The 27947-nt window shown below is 37.2% G+C and overlaps 2 protein-coding genes across 2 annotated transcripts; one reads left to right on the top strand and one right to left on the bottom strand.

The window, feature by feature from the left end:
* Positions 1-39: 39 nt before the first annotated feature.
* Positions 40-24294, top strand: LOC144638122 (nardilysin-like). Its single transcript, XM_078497304.1, has 42 exons — positions 40-93; positions 1025-1298; positions 1784-1865; positions 2912-3012; positions 3772-3824; positions 4054-4127; positions 5256-5351; positions 5587-5624; positions 6271-6355; positions 7179-7236; positions 7830-7863; positions 8250-8289; positions 9223-9292; positions 9552-9629; positions 11347-11440; positions 11697-11723; positions 12025-12083; positions 12222-12276; positions 12854-12898; positions 13048-13107; positions 13505-13628; positions 14119-14151; positions 15019-15069; positions 15658-15701; positions 15878-15953; positions 16193-16244; positions 16383-16466; positions 17003-17069; positions 17376-17447; positions 17610-17665; positions 18243-18333; positions 18605-18673; positions 18973-19004; positions 19316-19358; positions 20578-20673; positions 20920-20967; positions 21103-21155; positions 21318-21401; positions 22093-22183; positions 22444-22560; positions 23338-23433; positions 23880-24294. The coding sequence occupies exons 1-42, from the start codon at positions 50-52 to the stop codon at positions 24075-24077; spliced, it is 3144 nt and encodes a 1047-aa protein (XP_078353430.1). The 5' UTR covers positions 40-49; the 3' UTR covers positions 24078-24294.
* A 704-nt stretch (positions 24295-24998) lies between these two features.
* On the bottom strand, positions 24999-26403 carry LOC144638528 (neuropeptide FF receptor 2-like). The gene has a single exon (XM_078497720.1). It carries the CDS (start codon positions 26241-26243, stop codon positions 25155-25157), a length of 1089 nt encoding a protein of 362 aa, XP_078353846.1. The 5' UTR covers positions 26244-26403; the 3' UTR covers positions 24999-25154.
* Between the last annotated feature and the right edge of the window lie 1544 nt (positions 26404-27947).

Raw genomic sequence — 27947 nt, 5'->3', positions numbered from 1 at the left:
ATGGACCTTTGCGTTTCCGTACATGAAGTGTGTACCGCCACAAAACAACATGGCGGAGATTGTAAAGTCGCCGAATGACCCCAGAGAGTACAGGTATAAAAAGTGTCCTTTCATTCATTTATCTTTTCCTTTTGCGCCATAGCTACAGTTTATTGTATAAATTTTAAGAGAATGGTCAAGTTTAATCAAGTGTGTCGTTGAAAACACTGTAATTTGTCAGTATTAGCGGGTAAATTGATCCCTTCCTTTGTAAGTTTAATTTTGTTCACTAACCTTACTTGGACAAGAGCAGACTTTTTCTAGGCGAAAACCAGGATGTTTTGATATCAGCAATGTGTCAATACAATGGCTTCCGCGTTGTACGTCCTAAACGACATTTATTTTTTAATAAGGTTTTTTATCATTTAAAAATTAGGGTTTCTTATCAAGGGGAGTTTATTTATTTATTTATTTATTTATTTATTTATTTATTTATAATAACTCTGTTGCAATAAGAGAAAAGAAAAGCAAAAGGGTGTCAGCAGGGAGGAACCTAATCCTCATATGAACTTAAACGTGAAGTCGTAGAGATTGATCGTTCAGTCCGATTGGCCGCCAATATCTTGCAGTTTTTGCTCGCGTTCGTTTGAACCAAGATGGCGCCCGTCGGACTGAACGATCAGTCTCTACGACTTCACTTAAAAAATAGGGGACTGTGAACAGTCTAGTGATTTTAAGGTCGTGAAAGGTCAACTAATACGTGGATAAAGGGATCACCATCCCTAAAATTTTCTCCATGGAGCCTGTAGCCCCATCGTTTTGCTGCTTAGAGCCCTTAGAATGCTTCCCACAGGGCCTGTAGACCTGCTTTTGGGGATTCAGAGCCATGGAGCCCAGATTTTTTTGGCCTGGAATACTGAACCCCTTAATCCCTTTACTTGTACACTGACCACAAACAAAATTCCTTGAACTAACATTTAAATTCTAACAATGTATTGTGCTCCGTCAAAAAAAATGTAAATTATTTAATTTTTTCTAACTTTAGGGTCATCCACTTAGAAAATGGTTTAACGGCACTGTTAATATCAGATACAAATTCAGTCACTCATCGCACACACCATGACAGCGATATGTCGACAACAGATGATGAAGATAGGTATAGTGAAGACCTTGACGAAGAAAGTGACAATGACGACGATGATGACAATGATAATGATGATGATGGAGAGGATGATATTGATGGCGTCGTAAGTGAGGATCCTGATGCGGACCAAGAGAATGATAGCGAGAGATTAAGAAAACCAAAAGATACAAAGCTAGTAAGTTTAAAATTTGAATTTCTGGAAGGCATGGCGTGGTCTATTGGTTGGTGTGCTGACCTTGTCTGTCAAGACTGTTGGGTGAAAATTTGTCTTTTTTCTCATGTTTTAATTGTGTTCAACATCCCTGGGTGGATCTAAAGGGGAGCTGAGGGGGCCACACCCCCTTTTTCGTTCCCCTCCACCTTAACATTTGGTCACAAATGCTCCCAGGGGGCTTCTCTCTTTTATTTTTAAAAAAAAAATTAAAATATCAAAATACATTTCAGCTTTCATACATTCCTGAATGGAACAACCCATAATGACAGACCCAAAAGCATCATGTACAGTGTACGCTATTACCAAGTGTAATGAATCAACAAATTCAAAACAATGATGAAAACAAAACCCAAGAAAATGCAATTTGCATACAGGAAATAAATGATGTTAATGTACACTGTACACTAAAAGTATCTCATTATTTGATTTCCATGTCATTTTTTCAGTCTGCTGCAGCTCTTTGTATTGGTGCTGGTAGTTTTTCTGATCCAGACAACATTCCAGGATTAGCTCACTTCTTAGAGCACAGTAAGAGCTGAATACAGAGGAATCCTAATTTCTCAAATTTCTTAAACATCTTGTAGATAACTCTCAATTTCCCAAACCTCCAGATAACTCCAACCAAATGTTGATTCACTTGGATTTGCTTCACTCGCTTTCACACTGCAGTGTTACTCCTGATTTTCCAAACCAACTTTTGTTTCCCTTGGAGGTTCCAGGAATCAGGATTCCACTGTAGTATAAAATATTATAATGATATTCAATTTATATAGCACATACTGTAATTTTCTACACAAAGGCCAGACCACAACACCGGGAACTTCGTGCCCTACTCTTTGCGAATAGTGTGTGGGTTCTTTAACGTCCCCTGTTATAAGACTGAAGATACAGGAGACGGGACCTATGGTTTATCGTCCTTTTTCAAGAAGACTATAATGTCTAACCATTTGCAGATGTAATTACAAAGGCAGCACATTCTCCTCAGTTATTTTAAGACCCTGAGTGTTGGTCCGGTCTGGGGTTCGAGCCATGCACGACCTCCCGCACAGCAGTCCGGCGCTCTACCATTTGAGCTAACTAGGCGGCGGTTAATAATTATATTAATAATTTATGTATAGAATACTTTGCATTCACAACAAAGAATCCTGTTACTTTGCTACATTGGGTCTATAGTAGAGATTTTTCTCAAAAAAATTATGTGGTATGCCTATTTTAAAAATAGCTCAAAATCTGTCTTACTGTATATGTACACTGAGAATTTCATTTATGTTGCATGCATGTTTATCAGAGCCAAGGTCTAACTTCTGAAAATTAAGGTAGGGTCATGCATGCAGATTTTGAGAAAAACATGGTTGATTCAAATACTAGAGCCAAGTCTACTCTCAACCACTCTGTCATTCACTTTGGCTGTTTGTTAGCATTTTTGTTGTTCAAATGTTGCATATGATGGTTGTAAGCTGTAACAGAAAACTTTTTAACCTTTTACAAAAGAGTTATTTGAATTCTTTCAAACCTGTGCTAAACAACCTAATATTTGAAATTTGAAACAAACCAGATTACTCTACTTTTTTCAGTGGTTTTTATGGGCAGTGAAAAATATCCTGATGAAAACGCCTTTGATGCATTTATTAAGAAGCATGGTGGATCTGATAATGCTTCAACAGATTGTGAAAGGGTATGTTACGTACAAAAGCTCATTTGGTCTACAGTTATTACAAAACTGTAAAATTGTATTGTAAGTAGTGTGATACATTGTTTTAAACTAGGGGTAGTTGACACTAAAAGTGCCCCCGGTCTTTTGATCTTATCTGATTTGTATAAAATGGAAACTTGTTTGTGTTTATTTTTGAGGGTTGTAAATGTGCGCGAAACTGTAGCGTGCGGTTTAGTGTTAGTGGCTATCGCATCTGGGCACTGGGTGAGGCATTGATGGGCAGTGAGAAATGCAAAGGATTCAAAAAGGAAAATGGGCTGGATAATAAATCTTGGACATTTTTTAGTGTGTAGTATCACTGTACATTTTAAACCTGTCATATAATTGTATTTTGACTTGCCCCTATGGGAATGCCAAATTTACCATGAAACTACACACCAGTAATTAACTAATTAACAATAATTTGTTATTCACCAAAGTGGAGGTTGTGGCAAGATAAATATCCACCACATTCACCGACACTGAAGTGAATAATTGTTTTAATTAGTATATATATATACCACACAAGTTGAATAACTAACGGACCAAAACGTCACTTTTGGTAAATAAAATGACACGCGAAGGCAGTTTGTTTCTATTTAGCTGCTTGGAGGTGAATAGTACTTTGCTAACCACCTCCAAGTTAACCAAAAGCACTATTCATTTGTATGGTACATACTAAGATAAATTATATGAAATCAAGTTATGTATTGTAATGTATTTTAATAATTTCTATTTCAGACCAGCTTTGTCTTTGATGTTCGACGAAAGTACTTCAGGGAGACTTTAGACAGGTTCAACAATGATCATAAATTTATTACAAATAATTATAAATTAAAATCGTTAAAATAATGTCTACTCTGCTGTACATAATTATTTTATTTTGTAGATTAGCATTTCTCTTTTCCATTGATAAAAATTCACTTTTGAACAGTTATTTCCTTTCATGTGTATTTGGAGGGGATTAGCGATTAATAAACTACTGACAGTTATATTTTCTTCTTGTTCTAAAACTATGTACAGGTTTGCCCAGTTCTTTATTTCCCCTCTCCTTAAAGAAGACAGTGTCGACAGAGAAATACAGGCAGTGGAAAGTGGTATGGATCAATTACTTTTATTAATATTGCTAGGTAATAGTTATTAGAAGAAACTCATCCGTGTTCTATTGAAAATCTGTGAATCTGATTGGTTTATCCCACTGTTCTCTATTTAACAAATAGATTCCATTTTGCCGTGCGTCTGTTCAGTTATAGATCACAGATGACGTCAAAATGTGGTAAGAACAAAAAAAAGTGGCCCACAAGCCGCTAGGCGAGTGGGTCACTGTTGTTCTTACCACATTTTGACGTCTTCTGTGATCTACATGTATAACTGAACAGACCCACGGCAAAATTGAATCTATTTGTTTTATATAATAAAACTCTGATTTGGACTATGAACTCTGATCACGCGCGCGAGTCACACCACCGCGTGACGTCATTTATGTGTCTGTACTCTAATAGATCATAAGTAAGAACCAATCAAAATGTGTGTAGAATTCAGGTTATTATATAATCGCTGATAGAACACAATCACACGTGCTTTGCTCTTTAATTAAAAAGACCATTTTTCTTTATTTTTGGCTTCAAAGGGCATAAGTTTGTAAGTTTTAGACTACAATCCTTTAGAGTTTCTACTAAAACAAGTAGACTACTCACCCTTCTTTTTTATGAGCCATAGTGAATTTGGCTGCGCCTCGTTGACTATTCGCTCATAGAAAACTTGGGTTCATAGTCTAATTGTTAATTAGTTAATTTGCTCTTTTACCTTATAAAGAAAGCACATTATCCTTGCTTATACATGTACCAACCTAAAAATGATGTTGAACTGGAGGAAACTTGTGTTTCAAAAAGCACGAATCAGATTCAGATTCAAATCATTCTTTGAGCTCCAATTCACTTGAAGAAATGCTAAAACCATCATTGATAAAAAATTTTCCCAACAACACCCTCATTAGAGTTATCTCTTACGTGAATGAATGAAACTTTATTTACCCTCAGTATTGTGGAGCAGGTTAGGCCTCAAGCAAGCAATGCTAATTGAAACCAAGTAAATTAATACATGAATAATAAAAAACAAATTTATAAATAAATAATTACCGGTAGCTTAATGACCAATAAGTCTTCCATGACCTAAGTTTCTGTCAGTATTTGATTACATGCATGGCTATCCATTTTGTTTTCTAGAATTTAGAATGAGTTATCAGAGTGACTCTGTGAGGAAGATGCAACTTCTTGCTTTATTGACTGAAAAAGGACATCCATTTGGAAAATTTCTTTGGGGTAAGTTTCATGTTATGAGCCCATGGAACTTTACTTTCCAATTGGCCAGATGTGAGCAAGTGTTTACCCAGTTGTCAATTCTGATCATTCTGTATCAAAAAAATTTAGCAAAATACTTGTGTGTAAAAATTAACAACAATGTACTATATACAGTAAAAATGATCTTTTTAATATTTGAATACTTTAAAAACCAGGTAATATGATATCTAACCTTTTGTCTAAAAATTAATGTTAGGGAATGAAGAAACACTACAGAAAATTCCTAAAGACAAGGTAAGTGCAATGTTTGCAGCTCTGTGCTTAGTGTTTAAAAGTGACCAGTACAGCTTCAGCAAGTCACTGACTGTTGATTGTTTGAAGGTAAAACATTTAATGCATCATCTCCACATTGGCCAGTTGCCTGCAGACTGACTGCCAACAGTCTGTCAGCACCTTCTTGAAATATTGTTCATTACAGAATTGCGCCCATTGAAAAGTGTCGCATGGGAAAATGCAATAAGCTTAATATTAAACATAGAGCATGCGTAACTTACTGTCAATCAAGTAATTCCTTGTGTAGATCGATTTCTCAAGCATTGTTTTTGCTCAGACTGCTGAAACATTCCTAACATACTCAAAATGTCAGTTTTTATAACATTTGTTGGTTTGTTTCCATTTATCAACCTCCAGTCGAAAATCAACAATTCACTTGCCCCCCGATACAGTACAACAGTTTCTTCAGAAACTAATAACTTTGTCAATTTACATGTATGAGTCAACCAAAAATTACATGTACTAGTTAACAGTCTGACATTTATGGAAGCTGTTGTTCTCAAATGCTGACCTTTCATTAAATTAGTGTGGATTTGAACTTATCTAAATGGTTCAAAGGTACATGTATAATGAAATTAACAAGATAATTTCTGTTTTAAAATAACAGTGTATAGATGTGAATAAATCTTTGAGAGATTTTCAGAAGAGAATGTACTCTGCTCAATACATGACACTGGCTGTGATTTCAAGAGGTAAGACTGAAGTTTATTGCAAATTGTATTGCAACAAGTTTATCAAAAGTCTTTCATGTTAGTTTCATAGTCTTACGGGTAAGAAAAGGTAAAGTCTGCATCAGGCCAATGTGATCTTTGTTTCCAGAGCTGATCACTGTTTCAGTAGCATGAAGCAACTACTATTCCCCCTTGGATTAGATGCTAGTCCATTGCAGGGTTACCCCCTAGCCTCATTAAATTCACCAGTATCCATTATACACCTGGGTGGAGAGAGGCACTGTGAGGGTTAAGTGTGAGAGCTTACCCAAGAACACAACACAGTGACCCTGGCCAGGGCCCGGTTGCATAAAAATACTTAAGATTACGGGCGATTTTCTGCATCAGCTCTCTGTGTTCCGGTGAATGTTTTCAAAACGTTTTGGTTTCTTCAGTGCTCTTCAGTACATTTTCTCCCGATTTATCATTATAAGCACGGGAGAAAACCTCTCAGAGCACAGGGAATGGCTGCAGAAAATCTCAAGTAATCTTAAGTACTTTTATGCAACCGGGCCCAGGTTTCAAACTTGGACCACTCGATCCGGAGTCCAGTGCACTAACTATTAGGCCACCATGCCCCCCTCAAAGCCTTACAGGACTTGGTGGACCTTAGATATCTATGCCAGGATTAAGGGAGAAAATGGTTCTCATAATGCTTATTCTATAAAAATGTTTTCTTATACTTATCTCTTTATAATAAGACAAATAAGCCTTTGATGTTCTCCTTTCACTTTGATTTGCTGCTAATGGTTGGTTACTTCAATCTGCAGCCATTATTTTTGATCACACTGTGTGTATTTTTCAGAGTCTCTTGATAATCTTGAAAAGATGGTTAGAGAATCTTTTTCTAAAATCCCCAATAAGTAAGTGAAATTAGTGTATTTTTAACACATGGTGTTGTATGTTTATTCATAAAAAAAACAAGAAAAATTAATCCTTACAAGTAAGGAAACTGCCTTAACCCTTTTAATTTTGTAGCCTTGTGGATTAAGAGCCTAAGAATGCGGCCAATTATTATTTGTGGGTATCATATAATGGCCTGCATTGTATGAAGAGGCCTACAGCTACATAGCTTTCTGCACACATTGCATGCCTATACTAGTATGATAGGCCTGCAATGTGTGCAAAAGGCTACAGCTACATAGCTCCCTGCACACATTACATGCCTATAATACTTGACTGTATGATAGGAACCACATAGCTCTCTGCACACATTGCTTGCCTATGATTCTAGCCATTATGCACACAGCACTACACACTAAATTGTTTTATTAAAATGTAAATGTTATTTTTTATTGAAAGTTATTTTGGTCTAAGCTTAAAACTGGTAATTAAAAGTAAATCACAAAATAAATACTGGTATTGCATATAATATTTTATTAGCCAGTTAATTCCTTAAGTTCGATATTTAAATAAGTGAATTATTAATAGCAATCACTACATAACTTATTTTCAGTTCACAACCAAAGCCACATTTTCAGCAGTACACTGTAAGTATTATAGAATTATTATGCACAGTATTAACCGCACAGTATTAAAAGGTTGAGTGTGTGATGTATTAATAATATTTGACTTGCAGTCATGAGCCAAAAATGTAATCTAACAAAAAGGTTGTACACTTTTAAATTAGATAGATAGATAAGTTTATTTTACATGGTTAGAACACTTAGCTAAAAGCTAGTTCACAGGTTCACCATGAAAATACATTAAATAATTTTAAAAATCCTAAAAATGCTAAAAATGAAAATACAATAAATTAATACTTATAATTTAAGAATTCTATTACTGAATAAGTTTTTATTTTGTTTTTTTTTTTAAAAAAATAGTCATTATCTACCCTGTAATATCTATTAATTATCATTATGTTAACTTTTAGACTCCTTTTGATGAATCAAAATTCCATAAAATGTATAAAGGTAAGGTTTGTACCACTGGTTAGTGATCACATTAAGCTCTTATAGCAAAACAAAGACTTAGGTAGTGGGTGAGGACATGGGGGGTCTGACCCTCCCGCCTCCCGTACCTCTTACTCTTGCTTCCCGTACCTTTTACTGCTGCTTCTGCCCCTTTCCGTAGTGGTGCCCTTCTCTTTGTCCCCTATCTATTGCGAAATATAACAAAACATTGCAAAATTTTACTCGTTTTCTCCTGGTTCCTGCCACCTTAGGAATCCCACATCCCGCCCTCTCTTCTCCTGCTTCCCGCCCCTTTTCTCACGGTCTCCTGCCCCCTGTCCCCCTCCACTTGGTAAACTTTTAAGCTGCCAAGGCCAGGAAAGCCAGCTGGGCTTGCTTATGAGCCGGCTTAGTGTTTTCTTAGCTGCATCCCTGCAGGATGCAGAAATTAATAACTAGTTTCAACTGGTTTCAAAACTGATTTTGAGGGGGGTTTTAAAACCCAGCTTAGACTACAATCAGTGACAAAATCTTGGCGCAGTTGCTATTTTTCTCACTTGTAACATAAAAAAGTTAATAAGTAATTTCCCCTCTCCCCCTTTGCAATGTTGCGTAGCATGCAAAAAAAATAATGCCTGCAATTGCTGCTTACTTTTGCTCACAAACTGAAACGCACTGCACAGGGAGTTTAGGCACATTGTACTATCCAACATTAAAGTAGGGGGAGGGGGTGGGTGGGCCAACAACTTTTGTCAATGATTGTAGTTTAAACTGGTTTGGAACAGTTTAACTTCAGGTATGGTGCTCACACTTGCAGCTGACACCAAGGACACCAAGGTCTTTCACAGATTTTCACATTTCAGTTACAATATTTATTACTTCCCTTCTGTATAAATCCTCACTGCTAATAGTATATTATTAATGACAATTTTATTTGAATTTTTTTTATTGCAGTGGTACCAGTGAAGGATGTGCATCAGCTAGAGATAACTTGGGTTCTACCACCACAGCAACAGTATTACAGGTCTAAACCTTTATTCTCCTTACTGATTTGCATTCATTTCTTTTTAATTAATGTTAGTTATGAGAATTTGTTAGTACATCAAGATATTAGATATCCCTCAGTTGGACAGACTTTCTTCATATTTGTCACCTGTCTGCTTGAAAAAGTAGATACCGGTAGTAACGGGCACGACAAGAGCAAATGTGTTACTATAGTAAGCATTTACCTTTTAGAATTTGTCATAAAAATATTTCTTAATTTTTTTATTGAATTTCTGTAGAATCAAGCCTATGCATTATATATCCTGGTTAATGGGACATGAAGGACCAGGAAGTATTTTGTCTCTGCTGATAAAAAAGTAAGAGAACTTTGTATTAGTACATTTTGTATAATATCCAGTGGATAGCATGGGATAGTCATTGCCCCGACAATATTCTAATGTTTTAAAAAAAGGTTTTCTTTGTTTATCTAATTCTTACTCATTTTTTTGGCACCTTATTACGCATTTTTATTCTGACTGTAATTTTTCACACATTTTTACTCTATTGTTTATTCATTCATGCCATTTTATTTTTATCATTCGTTAAAGACTGTAGTTTAGAAGTCAAATGCTTATTTTCAACATTTTTTCGACGTTTTTGCTTGTTTACAAGCTAAAAACGTAGAATAGGGGTTATGTGGACAAAATTTGGAACCACATATTTGTAAACTCTCAAGGGACTTTTTTAATTTCTCAAGGGACTGTTTTAATTTCTCAAGAGATTACTTTCCGCTGTGGGTGATCACTTGCGATCTCGTGGAAAAAACGTGACTTGTCACATTTACAAACGTTATATAACAATTTTAAAAGTGACATGTCAGCTTTCTTATCTCAACCCACGTGTGTCTGAAAGGCGATCTATAAAAAGCGTCGCACAAACAATGGATTGCGTAACTAAAACACGAATAAATAATCACTAGCACCTACATCGTTTAAAAATTACAAACGTCAAAAATAAACCATACCAAAAACTCGCTCTTTTCAAAGATATTATTGAAGTTAAAACAAATGCAAAAGATGGGGGCTTCTTTTAGCTTAGGAGCGGTTAAAAATTAGGCCAAATTTGGTCGCTACATGCTTGCCATTCTATTTCGTAATCAGCCTAGGTCGTTAGGGACGAGACCTCGCGTTGACAGCAATGTCGCATGAATCCGCTTTACAACATGCGATCGTATCTACGCAGTTCGAGTGGAATTTCAGTCAAAGACAGCAAAATTCTTTCGTATTTCTTTTTCAAATATAATTCGAAAGCATTCACTGTATATATGGCTTTTGTTTAATCCTGGGTCTTGATATCCGACCCTCGCAGAGCCTAGACAAAACGCAGCTTGAGTGTAACGATTTGTTTACGCCGCAATTATATGCGCAATGTTTTCTCCGACAGTATTCGGAAATATCCGTATTTTTTTTTCGTGCTTTTTCGTGGAGCAATCGTAGCGATACGGCCTTGAACACATTGAACAGCGGTCTACCTATAACAATTCAAATATGGCGTCCCAAAAACAAAGCGTCGAACGCATATTTTGCTGTTTCATTTGCTAATTTCGCTGCCGTAATCGACTGCCTCGAAAGTTCCTTGCAATTTTAAAGTATAGAATTGTCAGATCTCGGTGAAATTTGCACTGTTTATTTGTGTAATGTTAAGGAATATGTGTATAAATACCCGGCGCGGACGAGCCATTTTTGACAAAATTATATGGCTGCATTTCCTCCGCGAAGATAGGAAATTGTTAAACTAAACTACAAAGAAACTGTAATGATAAGTTCGAAGAACAATGCACAGGATAAACCTTCGACTCATACTTCATGCAAAAACGTCAATATCTCGAAGAGACTTTGATTTTTTTACCTGAGAATGCTTCAAATTTTACATGATTATGAACCCTGGTTACTTTTCCATTTTTAATAGTAATTTATGTGGTGCATTATAAGCCCAAACAATCCTAGACCGAGTAAACATTAATGTTGTGTTATTATAAAGAGTTAATTCACTGCCTCACCATGTTGTTTTGTTACCACTCTGTTTGCTGTTTAGATCCTGGGCTGCCAGTTTACTTTGTGGCAATGGAGAATCTGGCCAGGAATACAACACTAGTTTTGCTCTTTTCCCGTGTTTAATCAGTCTTACAGTAAGTGCTAATTTTAATTATTTTGTATTTGGACAAATATCCACATGGGTCTTTGTCGACACATTGTTCTATTTCTTTTTCTATATTCAAGAAAGAAAAGTAATATTAATTGATAAACCATGTCAAACATACAACCACTGTAAGTTTTAACTAATCTGAAGCACTGGAAATTTTTTATTAATTTGTTAGTATTTATTTCGATATTTCAATTGCCCTACAGCTCAATCATTTTTCTTATTAACATTACTTATTTCAGGATGAAGGCATGGACCATATTTCTGAGGTAATGTTGTGCCTTTAGTACACTCAGTGCAAGCTTTCCTGTGAACATTTATCCAAAATATAACTCCTAGCTGCCCAAATTGATAATATCTATTGATCTAAATCTTCTATGAGAAGGTGTTAGTTTTCTCAAAAAAGACAGGATGTGGTTTGATTTGGTGAAAAGGTCACACAAGGGTCTTCTGTATTTTGTTTTATTTCACTTACATAACATTTTTGTTAACATTTAATATCACTTACAAGAATGTGTGCATTAATTTTGTGAATATTTACACAGTCAAGGAACATTTCTTTTCTTTCAGATTTTGACTATTGTGTTTCAATACTTGGAATTATTAAGGCAAAAAGGACCACAAGAAAGGTTTGTATCCATAAAATTCATCTTTTCGTGTGAAACATCAAGTCGATAAACACTAAGGCCAACTGTCCCATTGAGAATGTGTTGCATCATGTGATATTTGATGTTGTTTGTTGTAATTCATTTGCTGTTTGTCCATAGAATATACAAGGAACTTCAGACCATTGAGAATAATGATTTCAGATTTCGTGAACAGGTAAAGGCTCTATATAATTATTTACAGTTATTTGTCCTGAAAGCTAGGGATGTTGCATAGGGAAAAAGTAAGGTCCATACACTACAGTGTATAACTCCCATGACAAACAACTTGTACAGTCATTAAATGAGCATACTGCATTGACATAAATATATAACAAGCTCTCCAAAAGAGGCTTGTAATTGGAAGAATTTGGAATATGCAAATTTCATTGGTTCTCCCTTTGTTTTCTATTGGCTGATTTAACTTGATCACACATCTTAGGCCCTTTTTCAAATTTTATCTGGGTACAGCATTGCAATCCTTTAGGGTTTCTGCTAAAACATTAGACTACTCGCTCTTGTTTTCTACAAGTGACAGGCAACATGCTGCACTTCTTGATCATAGTCTAATTGTTAAATGTTTACTCCTTGCGTCAAGGGGGGCCTATTTTTGGTAGAGTTGTTGGGTCTGAAATGGGGTGGGATAATTTTTTTGGGTGGGGGGGGGGGGGTTAATATCAGTATTTTATGGTGTGTTACACAGTTGGTTTCAGTAGGTGAATCTAAGTTAAGTTTTGTTTTACTTTTTCTAATAGTGTGAGCCCTATGACTATGTTGAAGACCTTGTGGAAAACATGCAGGTACAGTGGGTTTTTTTTTTTCCACTGGTAAAAACAATGGCAGTAGCTGTGTTTTGTATATGAAGTACATAGTTCATAGTTGCTATCCCTTTTTACCGTTTTTAAATATTTTTCGTTTTAACATTGGGTTTCTGTATTATTTTTGACAGCTATATCTAGAAGAAGATTACTTGACAGGAGATCAGCTTATGTGGGAGTTCAATGAGGAGGTAAAATGCGCTGACCTAAGTTTGTTTTGTTTGTTTGTTTGTTTCTTGTTTGAGCTGTCAAGTATAACATTCCAGCAAAGTTTTCATAATTATGAAAGTAAAAAAAATGTTCTTGTACCTTTTTCGGGGTGCATTATGCTACCAATCAATAACTTTAAATAAACAAATCGTAACTAAGAATTAGAGTATTCTGTATTTCATACCTTGCTGGATACTGTGATTAACTTCATTAAAATTGTTTTTCTTGCTTGCCAAACACAGTTTGAAAACCGTGTGCAATGTTTCTGTAATTTTGTTAGCAGCCGACAGTGGCTGTTTTTTTTTTCCATGTCTAACTTACATAAATTTACATGTAGTTCATGGCATTTCAATACATATGCGTATTTGCTTACATTAGGTTATTCAGAATGTCCAAAACAGCCTTACACCAGAAAAGGCCAATATTTTGCTGTTATCAAAGAGGTTTCAGGACGAATGCAATGATTATGAGCCTTGGTTCCAGACTCCCTACAACTGTTCTGGTTAGTACAACTGTTTTTAGTGGGGAATAAGAACTTTTTCGATAAAAGTTTCTAGAGTTAGACAAGTTACATTCACTTGACTGATAAACATCGTTGTGTAATTATAAACGATCACTTTTATCCATAGAGCAGTTTTTAAATGAGTACCGTAAAACCAAAACCAAAGTGATCACTCTGACCAATCACAAATAACACAGACAATCCAGTGAACCAATCAAAGTCAAAGCAAACACATTATGTTGGTGCGAAGCACAGAGAAACGTTTGTGAACAAGTCACGATTGGTCTTGGTTTTAATTTTATTTTTCCTGATTGGATAAGAAAGTGGCGCAAAGTTTTTTAACCAATCACTTGGCTCAGCAATGCAAAAACCAAATCAAATGCGAATTACTTTCCACACTCAATGAAAAGCACTCTAGAGGGAATGTTAAGAGTTTATTTCAATTTTTTTTTTTGGTTGGTTGATTGATGTCCTTTCCTTTGCTTTTCAGATATCGATCCACAGTGGCTTGAAAAATGGAAAAGTAAGAACCCTGTTTGAAAATGTTATTATCCAGTTAGCGTTTCATCATTGGCTGGAAGATGTGGTCAATATAAGTAACAGTGGCTAAGTGGCGTGATTTTGCACTGAGTTTTCCTCAAATTTGACAGAAAATCTTCGGTGTCATTGTAAAAAGCATATCCGCCCCATTCCCATTTTTTTCACCGTCTACAGAGTGTAAAAAGGGTTGGTAAAGTCTGCTTTTTTGGGGCCTAATCAGGGACCACGTCGGAGGGGGGAGGGTCTGGTAGGGCTATAGCCCTACCACTTTTTTGGTTGGGTTGACATTTTAGGGCTCCGGGTGAAAAGGGTAATGTATTGTTTTAGCCACGAGCGGGAAACCTCCACGTCCCCAGGTCAATCTGTGCGTACATACATGGAGGCTACCCCCAAAATTTCTCGGTTCGATGCAAAACCATTTGCTTACTTGTGGATGCTCCGCTCGCACGGCGCGCGCGGGAGCTGCGCTATGAAGTTTTTACACGATAAATGGCGAAACAGTGACCTCTAATGCTTGCTTGTCTTAGCCAGCTTTTTAGCCCTACCACTTTAAAATGGTCTCCGCAGTCCCTGCTAATGTCCCATCAGTCCAGAGCTTATCCGGTTTCCGTAGCATTTAGCGACTAGGAGTATTTCTACTTCTCCCTGATTGGGATGCTATTCCATCCAGGGGTACTTTAACCAGCATCACAGAATTACCCCACACCTAAGCGGAGAGAGGCACTACAAAAGTGAATTAAGTGTCTCACAACGCAGTTACCCTGGCGTAATATTTTGCTGCAGATTTATGTATTTACATTAGTTGTGCTTTCATATTTGATCCTGTTTCTTGTTATGCTATTATTTTCAGATCTTGAATTAAACCCGGAACTCCATTTTCCCGAAGAAAATAAATTCATAGGTAGGTATTTTATACGAGTTTGAAAATATTGCTTAATGGCAGTCAATTTTTATCGTTTTTTCGGTCGCAATCCTTTTTTGATAATTGACTAAACCCATCCAATTTTTTTATGAAACGAAGAGGTTAATGTAACAATGAACCAATTAATGGTCATGCATCATCATCGTCAGAAACTCTTTTGATTCTAGTCATGTGTGGCTTACTCAAAAATGCTTTTTTTCATTACTGACGCCCCTGGTTATCTGTGAGGTGCCCCCTGGGTTTAGAAAGGTTTTCTACCTGGGGGCTATATGGTGTTCCCCCATAACTCTGCATGAACCCCCCTTGGAGTTTGTAATGTTCTGAAGATGCTCCCCTAGGGGTCTGTAACATGCTCCCCCTGGGATCTTTAAGCAGTCAGTTCTCCTTAGTACATTCCATACATGTACATTTCTTTTAATTAAAGTTTTGAGAATTTAGTGTTACATCAAGACAATATCTCCAGTTGATGATTGTCTTTATTCTCATCACCTATCCACTTAAAAATGTGGCGATATTGTAAGGAGAAATTTGATTCTGATCACTCTTGGCTTAATTTTATTTCAACAGCAACTGACTTTGACATCAAAGATCCTGACCGGACAGTATGCGAGGTAATTAACAAGTTGTTTCTATTCACGTTTGGATGAGGGGAGGGGAGGGGGAGGGGGGGGGGGGGGGGAGAAAAATGTGAGGAAGAAGAGGGGAGCTGAGAGAAGAGCAAAATGCGAGGAAATGCAGTGGTTTCACATTGAAAGTTATTGTGTTTATTCTTTCGTTTTTCGTTTAGTTTCCAGAACTGATCCATGATGGCAATCTCGGAAAAGTCTGGCATTCAAAGGACACGAAATTTAAAACGCCACGAGGTTTGTAAAAAATTGTTTGTTTGATTCGATCATTCCTAGATCCCAGTCTCCCTCGCAGCAGTGATTTTTTGGATGTCACGCAACGCTCCTTTGGAAGTGTTGCCAGGTAGCGTTGCGTGACTTTCAAAAAATCACGGCTGGGAAGTAGACTAGATTTCCTCGATTGCATGAAAACACTGTACACAATTCCTTTACCACAGGTCATTATTCTCATTCTTTGATATTTTTTATGTTTTCAGCCAGGTTTTATTTTCACCTCATGTCGCCACTTGTGAACGCTAGTCCGGAGAGGTGAGATTGTTTATGTTTGGGAGGGGGATGGGAAGGTCAAGGGAGATAGTTGATTATATTTTATTATTTTTTTTTTTTGTGGCACTGATTTAAAGAGTGAATGAACGCAAGCCATCATTTCTGTTTTTTAATTCTCAGCATGGTTCTGTCGGACCTTTTTCTAAGTGTGTTGGAGTACAACTTGAAAGAAATCGCTTATGCCGCTGATGTAGCCCAGTTAGGGTAAGTAAAAAAAAAAAAAAAAAAAAAAAAAAAAAAAAAAAAAAAAAAAAAAAAAAACTATTGTGATCAACCTTCAATTTATCTTCAAATTATGAAGACATAGTCAAGCAGAAAACTGACGACTGAGTTTGAAAAAACAACAACAACAAGGAAATAATGTCTCGCTGTACTAGAGATAGAAACACTCTGGCTAATCACAAAGGACACAGGCAATCCAGTTAACCTATCGAAACTCGAAGCAACACATGAAGCTGGCACGAAGCGTGGCCGGTGTGTGAGAAAGACACGATTGGTTTTGGTTTTACTTCTAATTGGTCGAGAAAGAAGCGCGGGTATAAACGTAGTAATGCAAAACCAAAAAAAATGCGAATTAAACCACTCAAGTGAAAACCGCTCTATTAACATAGATCTAGGTATAAGGTTTCCAAGATGCCCTTTTCCAGCGTTAACTGGAGTAAAACAAAATGATGTTTGCTGTCATTGGTTGTTCATCTCATAAAATAAAATAAAATTATAAAACTACTTTTGTTTCTTAGTTACTCCATGAACGTTAGCGAAACGGGGATTGTTCTGAAACTGGAAGGATTCAACCACAAGCTAGGGGTGAGTTGGACAATAAATTAAGAAAACTATCTGTCCAGCTTGTATAACAGCGAGCAGAAATACCTAATTTTTTTCTGGTTTGTCATTTATCGCCTATTTTCCCTTGCGTTTGTCTGAATTATGTGTCCTTGCAAAAGGAAACTGTTCTTTCTGTCATTTTGAAGAGATCACAACTCAAGCTCAGGCAGCAATCTTCAAATTGTAATTATAACATCAAGTTCTTTGTTGTTCTTCTGAGTGATAACACAAGAATATTACCACTCTGAATACTTTTATAAGTGTTGTTTCGCTATGTTTGTTTTTCAGCTGTTGTTTGAGACAGTCGTTGATCACATGGCAAATTTTACTGTCAGTACCCAGACGTTTGAGATGGTCAAAGTAAGATGGGTTTTTTTGTTTGTTTTTGTTTTGTTCTTTATATTGTTAACTTGTGATGCCCTAGCTGGGAATACAATACCCATACTCCAATTGGTCTTATTTATCGGAGTTTTCTTAGGAAAGTGAGTATTTTAAACTTTTATTTTCTATTGATATTTGCAGCGTAAGTTAATGCGTTCGTACCGTAACACGATCATCAAGCCACAAAAGCTAGTCAGGTATATATGTGATGGTGATTTCTTAATTATAATTATATGTATGTAAGGTACAGTAAAAACCCGCGAGGAAGAACCTAGTTTTTCCAGGGAAGCCTAAACAGGTTCTTACATAAATCATGGTAGTTAACACAAATTTTGGCTATTTAGGTTCTTAATAGGTTCTTATTTTCTGAGGAAAAAAAAATACATTGTTGCTAATAGAACTTTAAGTGATATTTGGCCTGTTTTTTGTATGAAATTTGCATACCACGCAGATGTTAATGTAAAAATGAAGCCCTAATCATTCAGAACATGACATAACATACATGTACAGTAAAGCCTTGTCCAAACCTATTTTCCCAAAAGTAAACATTTTAAATCAATTTTAGAAAATAACAACATGATTTCAAATTTTAGGCTAAATAGGTTGTTATAAAATGGGGTCTAATTTGAAAATTTTAGCCAAACAGGTTTTTAAATGTTAGGTTCTTACTCGCGGGTTTTACTGTAGTTTTGTTTGTGGATGTATTCTCGTACTTGCATGTGCAAACAGGAAGTTGGATGGTCTGAGAACTGTGTCTGTGTTTTTGTTTTCTAGGTCTGTCCGCCTGTCCATCTTACAACACATCAAATGGACAACTGTTGACAAACGGAACGTCATTCCAGATGCCACGGTGGAGGCACTTCAGGTACGCTTATACGAAGTTAAATGTCAAGTGTTAAACAAATGTTTGTGCATTTTCGTTTTTCATCGGGATGTATACTGTGCTGGTAAATGTTTCTCCCGGAAGGGATGGGTGGGTGAAGATTTTACTCTTTCACTAAATCAAATATTAAGCTGGGTAAAACAAGATAGCCTGCGTGCTCCTCTCCTACTTTTTACGCCTGACAAGATGTCACAGTGCTTGTAATGTTCATTGATGTGCGATTTGTTTGTTTTTTATAATCTTTTTATTCCAGCATTTTGCATCCTGCTTCAAGTCAAAACTGTTCGTTGAGAGCTTGATCCAAGGAAATGTCACTTCACAGGTATAGATATGACTTACAACCTGTAACGCAGTAGTGTCTTTATAAGTTGCCTTCTTCACACTACTTTTTCGTTATGTCCGGATTCTTGTTATTTTTGAGTTTGTCATATCGAAATATCAGATTTATTTTCAGTAAATATCAGTGGTGGATCTTGGGGAGGGGCCTTCCCTCCATACTGGAATGAGAATGGGCCTCACCCCTCTTTTCTAAGCACCTCTGATTTCACCCTGAATATCGCAGGCCATGCGGCAATGCCGCACAACAATATATTCACATACGTTGGTTGTTTTCCTTTTTAGGAAGCAATATCTTTGCAGGAACAATTGTATAGGTAAGTCGACTTTTGACTACTATTCGCAGTTGATTGCCAATCTGAATATTTCACACAACGACAACAATACGGCAGCAAAATTTTATTTAGGAAAGATTGAGGTAATGAGAATGGTGAACCCACAATTGCCAAGGCAGTAAAGAAAAACTTAATAATAACATGAAGCAAAACAAAATAACCTGTTTGTCATCGAATAGAAAAGGAAAGTCCATTAGTAACACTTAACAAAGAAAAAACACTTTCATTGTATTATCGGGGTTTTAATTTAACTTAAGCCAATTCTAAACTTCTTATTCTGAATTTTATTATAGTAAACTGCAGTTTATGCCACTTAGCAGTTGTCTTTATCCCGAGGTAAGAATGTTTCCAAGAGGCTAAATCACATTATTTTAGAACATTTATTTTAAAAGGTTTTTAGAAGATTAATTTGAGTATATAAAATACTCAAAAAAAAAAAGTAATACTAGGAGCCCTACATAACAACTAAATGCAGTAGAGATGTAAGGAACACCTGTAAGAAAACACAGTGCACAGTTGCACAGTGATTTAAAGATCCTAACCACGATATGCCAGGTCATTTTTGCCATGTACATGTACAGTGGAACCCCGATATAACGATATTCCCGATATGACGATGAATATTCTATGTCCCAGCAAAAGTTACAATAAAATGTGTGGGACGGAACCCCGATATAACGATCCTCGATATAACGATATTCCCGATATAACGATGAATATTCCATGTCCCAGCAAAAGTTACAGTAAAATGTGTGGGACGGAACCCCGATATAACGATCTTCGATATAACGATGAGAATTTAGCGTTCCGAACGTAAAATCCTCCCGATATAACGATATTATGAGTACACAGTCGCCTGTTATTTGCAAAAATTACGGTAATCAACTCATCTCTAACGTTTCTAAAAACAGCTTTGTACGATGATATACAAAAATGATACTGTGCTCTTAGCCTTCTTTTTAAAATTATTCTCTTTATCCTCCCCTAATATGCAGTAAAAAGTACTTGTTAGGTTTACCCCGATATAACGATTTTTTCGGTTATTTTACGGCCATATCGTTATATCGGCAGTTTCGATATAACGATTCTCCGATATAACGATATAATTTTACTGCTCCCTTGGCGTATCGTTATATCGAGGTTCCACTGTATAAGGATGGTGAAGATTAAACTGGATTATGAACAGTCAACTTGATGTCACTTCATCCATATCTTAGTTGATCAGTAATAGAACGATTTTCACTTGAGTGTCGAAAATATTTCGTAACTGCTTTAGTTTTGCATTACTATGACGCTAAGCGATAGGTTTAAAAAACTCGTTCAACTTTCTTAGCCAATCAGAAGTAAAACCAAAACCAATTGCGACTCGCTTACTCGCGTTTTCCTGCGCTTCACGCCGGCTACATGTATTTATTTCGGGTTTTGATTGGTTAACTGGATTGTCTGTGTCCTTTGTGATTGGCCATAGTGATTATAGTTTGGTTTCGGTTTTACGACACTCAATTGAAAACAGATCAATCTAAAGATATTCTGTGTATGACATTTGTTTTGTTAGTTTCGAGTGATACAGTTACCAGAAGGTGAATGTGTCTGTCGTGTGATGGGATTTAACAAGGAAGATGATAACACTGTGGTAACAAACTATCACCAGGTATTTACAATTATCAGCAAAACATCCCTAAACATCTCTTTTGAGCAACTATTTGTGAACCTTCTCTCACTTAGTCATTATACTGTTACTAAGCTGAGAACAAACCTCGTAAAGTGTACCGATATTCCGATGCCCGTCCATTCTGGGTTTTCTGTGGCCCTCTTCTACTTACCTCATCATTTAGTTTTTTATTGTTTTGTTTCTTCCCCATGCATTACTAACATAAACTCTTTGTTGAATATTCAGTCTGGTCCAGCTACCGTAGAAGAGTTTACCATCATGGACCTTTTGCTGGTATGTGTTATTGACAATTTGCTTGTTTAATTGTTTTAGTATAATAAAAAGGACTATCAAACTGGTTATTATTTGGCTTCGTCACCGGATTTTGGCTGAACCCTCGTTCATCCTTTTTTTTGCTTGCAATTTCAGATGCAAATGGAAGAACCGTGTTTTGATGTCCTACGCACTCAAGAACAACTTGGGTAAGACGTTGTACAATACTACATACGAAATAATTCCACAAGGGAAGGGATTATTATTAAGACAGGACCATGATTGTGTATATTTGTAAACCGATCCCCGAGTAAAAAGAATCTAGCTCTGTTTAGCTTACTCGCGCATTTCCTTTTTTCCTTTTCTGCTAGGTATTCTGTGTTCTGTACTTGTAGAAACACGTTTGGAGTTCTAGGATTTTCAGTCACTGTTCAAACACAAGCAGGAAAATTCAGGTATTTGTTGTCCCCACCGTCAAGTTATTACCTTGTTGTTGATTAAGGCAAGCGATTTTGCGGTAATCGCGTAAAAGCGCGTTGTGAATGCGAGTTGAACGTGAGATAAGTACGCGGGGAGCGTGAGGGGATGTAAGGTAAACGCGTGGAGAACGCGAGATGCGTGTGTGTGGTACGCAAATGGAACATGCAAGGTGAGCGCAAGGAAAACGCGACATAAGCGCTAGGAAAATGCGAGAGAACGCGACATGAGTGTAAGGGGAAAACAAGACAGTCCAAAAAGCCGTAAAAGAGAATAAAAAACAAGCTTTCTTGCCTCTTACCCTACGCATTCTACTCATGTCACCACGTTTGTTGGTAGTTTCTTTGGCCCCGTCCACGTTAACCCGGATAAATTTGAAAACGCATCTATTTTGGTCAGAAACGGATAAAATCCGTTTTTAAATACCCACTTTGAAGAGCGTTTTCGAAAAGTTCCGTTTTCAAAATGTTTTCTGTCATTCACACAACAACGCAAAGCCGGCGTTTTCAAATTAATATTGGATTCCGTTTTTGGTGGACAACTTTCCGGATTGGTGTGGACGGTTGACCAAACCGAAGAAAATAAGATGCGTTTTCAAATTTATCCGGATTAGTACTTACTATACTGTATTATGTACTGTCTAACGATTGATCAATGCTCGTATTTTAGTGCTGAACATGTCGACAGTAGAATCGATGCATTTTTAGATGAATTTGGTGAAACGTTACGTTCGCTAACAGACGATGACTTTAAGAGTCAGGTACGTAAACGACTTTTTTGTAATATAAAATCTCTTCAATCGTTAAATGCACATAAAGCGACGCGGCACCATTGGAAACATTACAGTAAACGTTTAAACACAGAAGTTGTAAATAGCGCGGGAAAATGTACCCGAACTAGATCGCCATTGTTTTCTATTTGAACCTGATTGGACGAAAACACAGCATCTTTGTTCTGATTGGTTAAGGCACCTTGAATGGCTAAGCTTAAATTTCCTTTTAATTTTGTTTTACTCTTTAGGTGGACTCACTTATTGAACTCAAGGAGCACGAGGATCTTAGCTTGGCAGACGAAGCTGACAGAAACTGGACTGAAGTTTTGGATCAGACTTATATCTTTAACAGAAAACGACGAGAGGTGGGTTAGACTTGCATCGTGTTAACACCACATGTTCCAAATATAAAGCCTTTTCTCTCCCATGACCCGCGGCCATATTGGTTTAATAAAAAAAAAAAAGATGTTTGCATGAAAAAAAAGTACAAATCCCAGAGGAATAGCTTGGTACACCAATATGGCCGCCGTTTCTTTGTTTTGGAAGACTAATATGGCTCCTTTACATCTTATCAAAGCGCTCTATCCTTCAGTCAGTTGTAACTAGGCAACGTGACGTAATCTTTTGACGTCATTCTCGGAACTGTCCGAAAAGTGTTCGTGTGTGCTCGGCTATTTGTGGTTGCAAAACAGAATCGAACTGCTCGGAAGATGTAAAGAATGGTACCGTTCTGAAGTAATTCTTCGTGGTGTAAGCCTCACACAGAAGGTCCCGAGCTAGGAACTTACCAGCATACCTAAGGTTCACTCAACTCTCACCGTAAAGGTAGATTTCCAGTGATGCGTAATTTTTTACGTGCGTTTACATGCGTGAAAAAATTAGAGACAAAGTTGTGTTAAGTCGTACATACACTTTTCCACCATTTTTGCGAGCCTTCGTCATACAGTCGAAACCATACTTATTTATTTTCCGTTAAGCTTAACTTGTTTGATGTTTTCATACCCTACAAAGCTATTATTTTGAGATTTCCTTCATTTTGAAAAGAATGTTGGACGTTAGAAACATGACTGAAATTATCATAACATAGCTACAATAAGGTTTTCCGACTGAAAAAGCAGGGCTAATTTTCGCTCTTATTCCAGGTGGACACGTTAAGAAAACTGACCAAAGAAGATCTTTATCAGTGGTTCATGTCTCACAGAAAATGTGGCGATAAATACAAGAAGCTTAGTGTTCAGGTAAATAACATTTGCTTTAAACAACGGATAATTTTCATCATTGTTACTGTTTTTTATGGCCGTATTTTGAAATACTCTTCTACTTGAATATCTATGCCGGCGTGTTGTTGTTTCCCTTGCTATGATTCCAGGCAATGTGTTTGGTCATTCTGTCAGTTAATGGCCTCAGTCATGATTTTATCGCAACCTCGTTCCCAGAGCTTTTCCGGTCTTTCCCCGCCCCCTTTCTTATTACCAAGGAAAAAGCCCTGGGAACGTGGTGGGATTCTTCCACATGGCACACTGTACCAGGCTACGCTCGGCTTGTTCCGCTTGACGAATTTGTTTGTTTTGTTTTTGTTTGTTTGTTTATTTGTTTTTTCCCTATACAACGTAAAGGAGACTGTTCGCGCACTGTTCTATTCAGGCTCAGTTACTAAGATTTGAATCTGCAAATTATCCCATAGATCATTGGGTCAGGGCAGTGTGAGACCCGCGCCTGCGCAGACTCTCCAGTAGACGCGGATAGCGGCCTGGGTAACGACGATGATTGGCAGATTCGCCCTGTTCCTGTTGACACATGTGGCAATCAGATCTTTTGTATTAAGAACATTTCGGAGTTTAAAAGGACGAGAGCTATTTTCCCAGTAGTTAAAATTAAGTGAAGAGGTTCGAGAGAGAGAACGCTGAACAAGAGCGACAGCTGCGTCTTGCTCCCCGCCGTCACGCATCCACTAAAGACGTCGTCAAAGTAACCGTGTCACGACATCTTTCGTTATGCTTACAGTGTTTCGGGAAAACATTAGACTTGGGTCGTCACGCATCGCTTTAGCGCTGCGTGACGCTCCAAATAACGCCTTCGAAGTAAGACTGTAACGTATATACAATCAAACACCCTGGTCAAATATCACCCAAAAAAAAGAAAATTTTGGAGGAAATGGTTTCCACAGCCGCATGACGAGTGGCGTATTTATCCCGTACGTATTAGCTTACTGTCAGAGAACACTTGATCTACCGCGAAATACGTCAGTAAATTGATGAATGTAGATGATGTAGGGCATTAATTTTATTTAATTTATGAATAAAACGAGAGAAAATCCACTTAACTTGCCAGACGTTTTTCTCTCGTGAAACTGAAGCTAGAATAACATCTGCTACCCACGGTAAGTGAGTAAGGTAAAACAAAATATTTTCTTTTTCAATCGGTTGTTGAGTTTCGGCTTTTTGTGCTTTTTTTGCATATTCCTTTGTATTCGGTGGTGTGGTTGGTTTTGTAAATTTCTGAGAATATTACACTTTCAGTAAGTGACTTGCAGTGTTCCATACTTGTTGATAACGCAGGTGCCTTTTTGAAACCCGGACCACTCTAACGCACAGCTTCGTAAACACCCGAAGTGTTTCCGATTCTCTTTAGCCAATCAGAAGAGCACAGGAGCGGTCGTAAGGACACCGTAAACTTTTTCGTCAGTATGGCGTCACGGTGATACTTCGTGTTTTGCTTAGCAACTGATCTTGACGAAAATCGGGCTGAGTTCATTGTCTGGAAAAAAAGAAGTTGGCCGAAACACGGTGTACGATTCCCCGAAATAATTTTGGAGCGTTTGGATTTGGCATGCAAACTGAAAACAGTCAATGTTTTATCTAAAGACAACAATATACAAGACGTACAACAGAACGAACGATCAATTTGTCTTAGCAAAGGATTGTCTCGCCTAGCCTCGTTACCATGCAGAATCGTTCTCTCAAGAACGAGGTTGAAACCCACGGTGGTAGACAGCAGTTTTGCGGCAAAATCCACTTTTGCCGCCAAAATTGAAAGTTTCCATTTCCTCTGCTGTAGGCTCGTTAGTTCGCCTCCTCTGCGAAGTGGCTCGTGTTTCATCTTTTGGAAATTCATAACAAATGGAAAGCGGACGAAACATGAACTTGACAAATCCATGCCGCAAGTGTTTCGTAAGAGCTCCGTAAATGACCGCATTTAGGCAACTGTGTAAAATCGCCAGAATGTCCGAAAATTTGAAAATGATCTCCGCTATTTCTGCCCCACGTTTGCCGCCAAAATCCAGCGAAATCCACGCAAGGTGTACAGGAAGCATACAAAATGCAAACAATACAACAATTGTTAATAAAACCTTTATAATCTTGATGTTCTCCTCTCTAATTCCTTGAGCCGAAACCTCGCCACGTCTCGTTACCGACGCACGACGAACTTTGGTTCGGGTTAAATCGATACCGATTCGTATATAGGCGACGGCTATCGTCAGTAAGGGTAAAAGATATTGCAAAATGAACAGCGCAACAGTATAGCCTCGCTTAAAATTGATGCTCGGCCAATTCTCGTAACAAATGCTTCCTTGGAGATGTTCTTGAAATTCCGAGACGATTATCAGTGGTGTTGCTATCACGAAGGACAGAAGCCATATTGTGGAAATCCACAACAGGACAGTTTTCTTTCGAGGCGGTAGCTCAAAAGGATGAAGAAGCACTTTACACCGGTAGCAAGCCATAGATGTAATGGTGTAGATACTAGAACAGTATGACACAGTTACCATGGGCCATACGAACTTGCAATAAAACCGAGAGCCGACGTACCCCACCAACTCCACGTAAATCAACGCTGGTAAACAGAAAATGATCAGGCATAGATCGGATACACTGAGGTTTAGCACGAAAAAATCGTTCATGCGTTTTCGTGTCTTTCTTCTGATAATAATTACCACCACTAGAAGATTTCCTGCGAGTCCAACGAAGAACGTAGTGAAGAAAACTGCAAGGTTTACGCTTGTTTGTAAAGAGCTTGTCGCTGTGTTATTGGCTGATGTCTTGTTCATTGCGAACGTGCAGAACTGAAATTGGTGCGCGGCGGTCTTCAGAGTCTATACTTTATACTCGTTTCATTCGGAATGAAGCGACGTGCGTTTTAACTCTTGACAAATCCGGTATTCTGCTATCACTCGCGTCCAAGGACGTGGGACAATTCCATGTGTTGTTCCCAATCCTATTGCCAAATAGAATCCAATGGAAATGAACGATAAATGACAGATTTAAGGTAAAAATTGACGTGTGAATTTGCCTCGTTGAAACAAATTGACACTTTCAGATCGCTTTTGAATTTACTTTCGAACCAGTTCGTGCGTAAAACATGTCGTAAAGGAATATCAAACTTCTACTGTTTCATACACTGAGTTAACACCGCTGTTTTTACCCTGGTGATGACAAATAAGAAATAATTACCTCTCATGTAAGCATTGATTTCTGTTTACACCGAAGCTTATTCGCTGAAAAAGCCCTTCCAAAAAAAAATGTAAAACAATTCCTAGCCAATATTTAGTTAAGGTTGACCCTTTATTTCTTTTTATTATCACCGACGCTTAAAACCGATAACTAGTTTTTGACGCCAGATTAGTTTACGCTACCTCTTGTCCGCGGAAACCAAAATACATCAAAATAATTTTATCTGAAGACGTTAATTAAAATTTGACACGAGTGACCGGTTGCTAGTTTCAATGTTGTCATTGTTTTTTGTTTTATTTTTGTATGTGATGAATTAAAGTTTTAATATTGCAGGTGAAATCTACAATATTGATTGCATATGCTTTGGAAACCGTTTCAATGCATAGGCAAATTTAATTTTCCAGAAGAAAATGCCCGAAAGATGTTTTTAATGATTGCAAAATCAAAGCCAAAACGTATGCGGCCGATTATGGATTTGACGTCTCCATAAGCGAAAACGAGCGCCGTTTATTGACATTTAACCCATTCACTTCTTGAAAAGAATAAAGAAATCATCCTGACACAATAAGCTTATAGGTTACAGGTCTTGGCAAGAGATAATACGGTAACTATATAATTTTACAAGTTCAGCCTGCGGACGTTATCTTAGTGAGTTTTCCGGTTTTTCAATATGAAACTTCGTATAAGCCAATCACTTTTTCGGCATTTAGATCTCTCAAAGGCACTCGCGATGATAACCTTGTTAAAATTAATTGCGATTGCTTAATGTCGTTTCTACTCAAGTTTTAATATTGTTTAAATTTCTCGGCAATATTCCAATGTTTGTTGCTGAGTGAAATCTGTCTCAGACAAAATCTGTTTTATTTTGGCTCTAAATTCGAGTAGCCTGGGCGCCAGAGGTTTTTCAGTCGCATTTTGTGGACAAAAAGTCTCCAGCACAAAGGTCGGCAGACAATCTGATCAATGGTGTGATCTTACTATGAAGGTTTTATTTTTAAATGTGTTTTGGAAAGCAATTTAAACCGGACAACGATAAACAAAGATTTCTTTTAAATTAATAACGTCGAGATTATTAATTGTATTTTCATTGGGTTTTTGGGTTAGGAATGGGTTCCCTTTTGAGCGTTAATTTTCATGAGATAGGCTTTCTTTACAACAATTAAACCAAGTTGGTTTAAAACAAAGGTTTTTTAAACGAAATATATGTTTCGGAAGCTCTTAAAACAACGATTGAGCTGTGGAAAGGTTTCATCAACTAAAGACGGGTAAGTATTCCGGGAATTTAGCCTGAAGTTTTCTTA

This window comes from Oculina patagonica, chromosome 14 (assembly GCF_052425735.1).
Source record: "Oculina patagonica isolate OP01 chromosome 14, crgOcupat, whole genome shotgun sequence".
In the NCBI taxonomy this organism is placed as follows: domain Eukaryota; kingdom Metazoa; phylum Cnidaria; class Anthozoa; order Scleractinia; family Oculinidae; genus Oculina; species Oculina patagonica.
The sequence above is the reverse complement of the archived record's forward strand: the minus strand, read 5'-3'. Positions and strand labels throughout refer to the sequence as shown.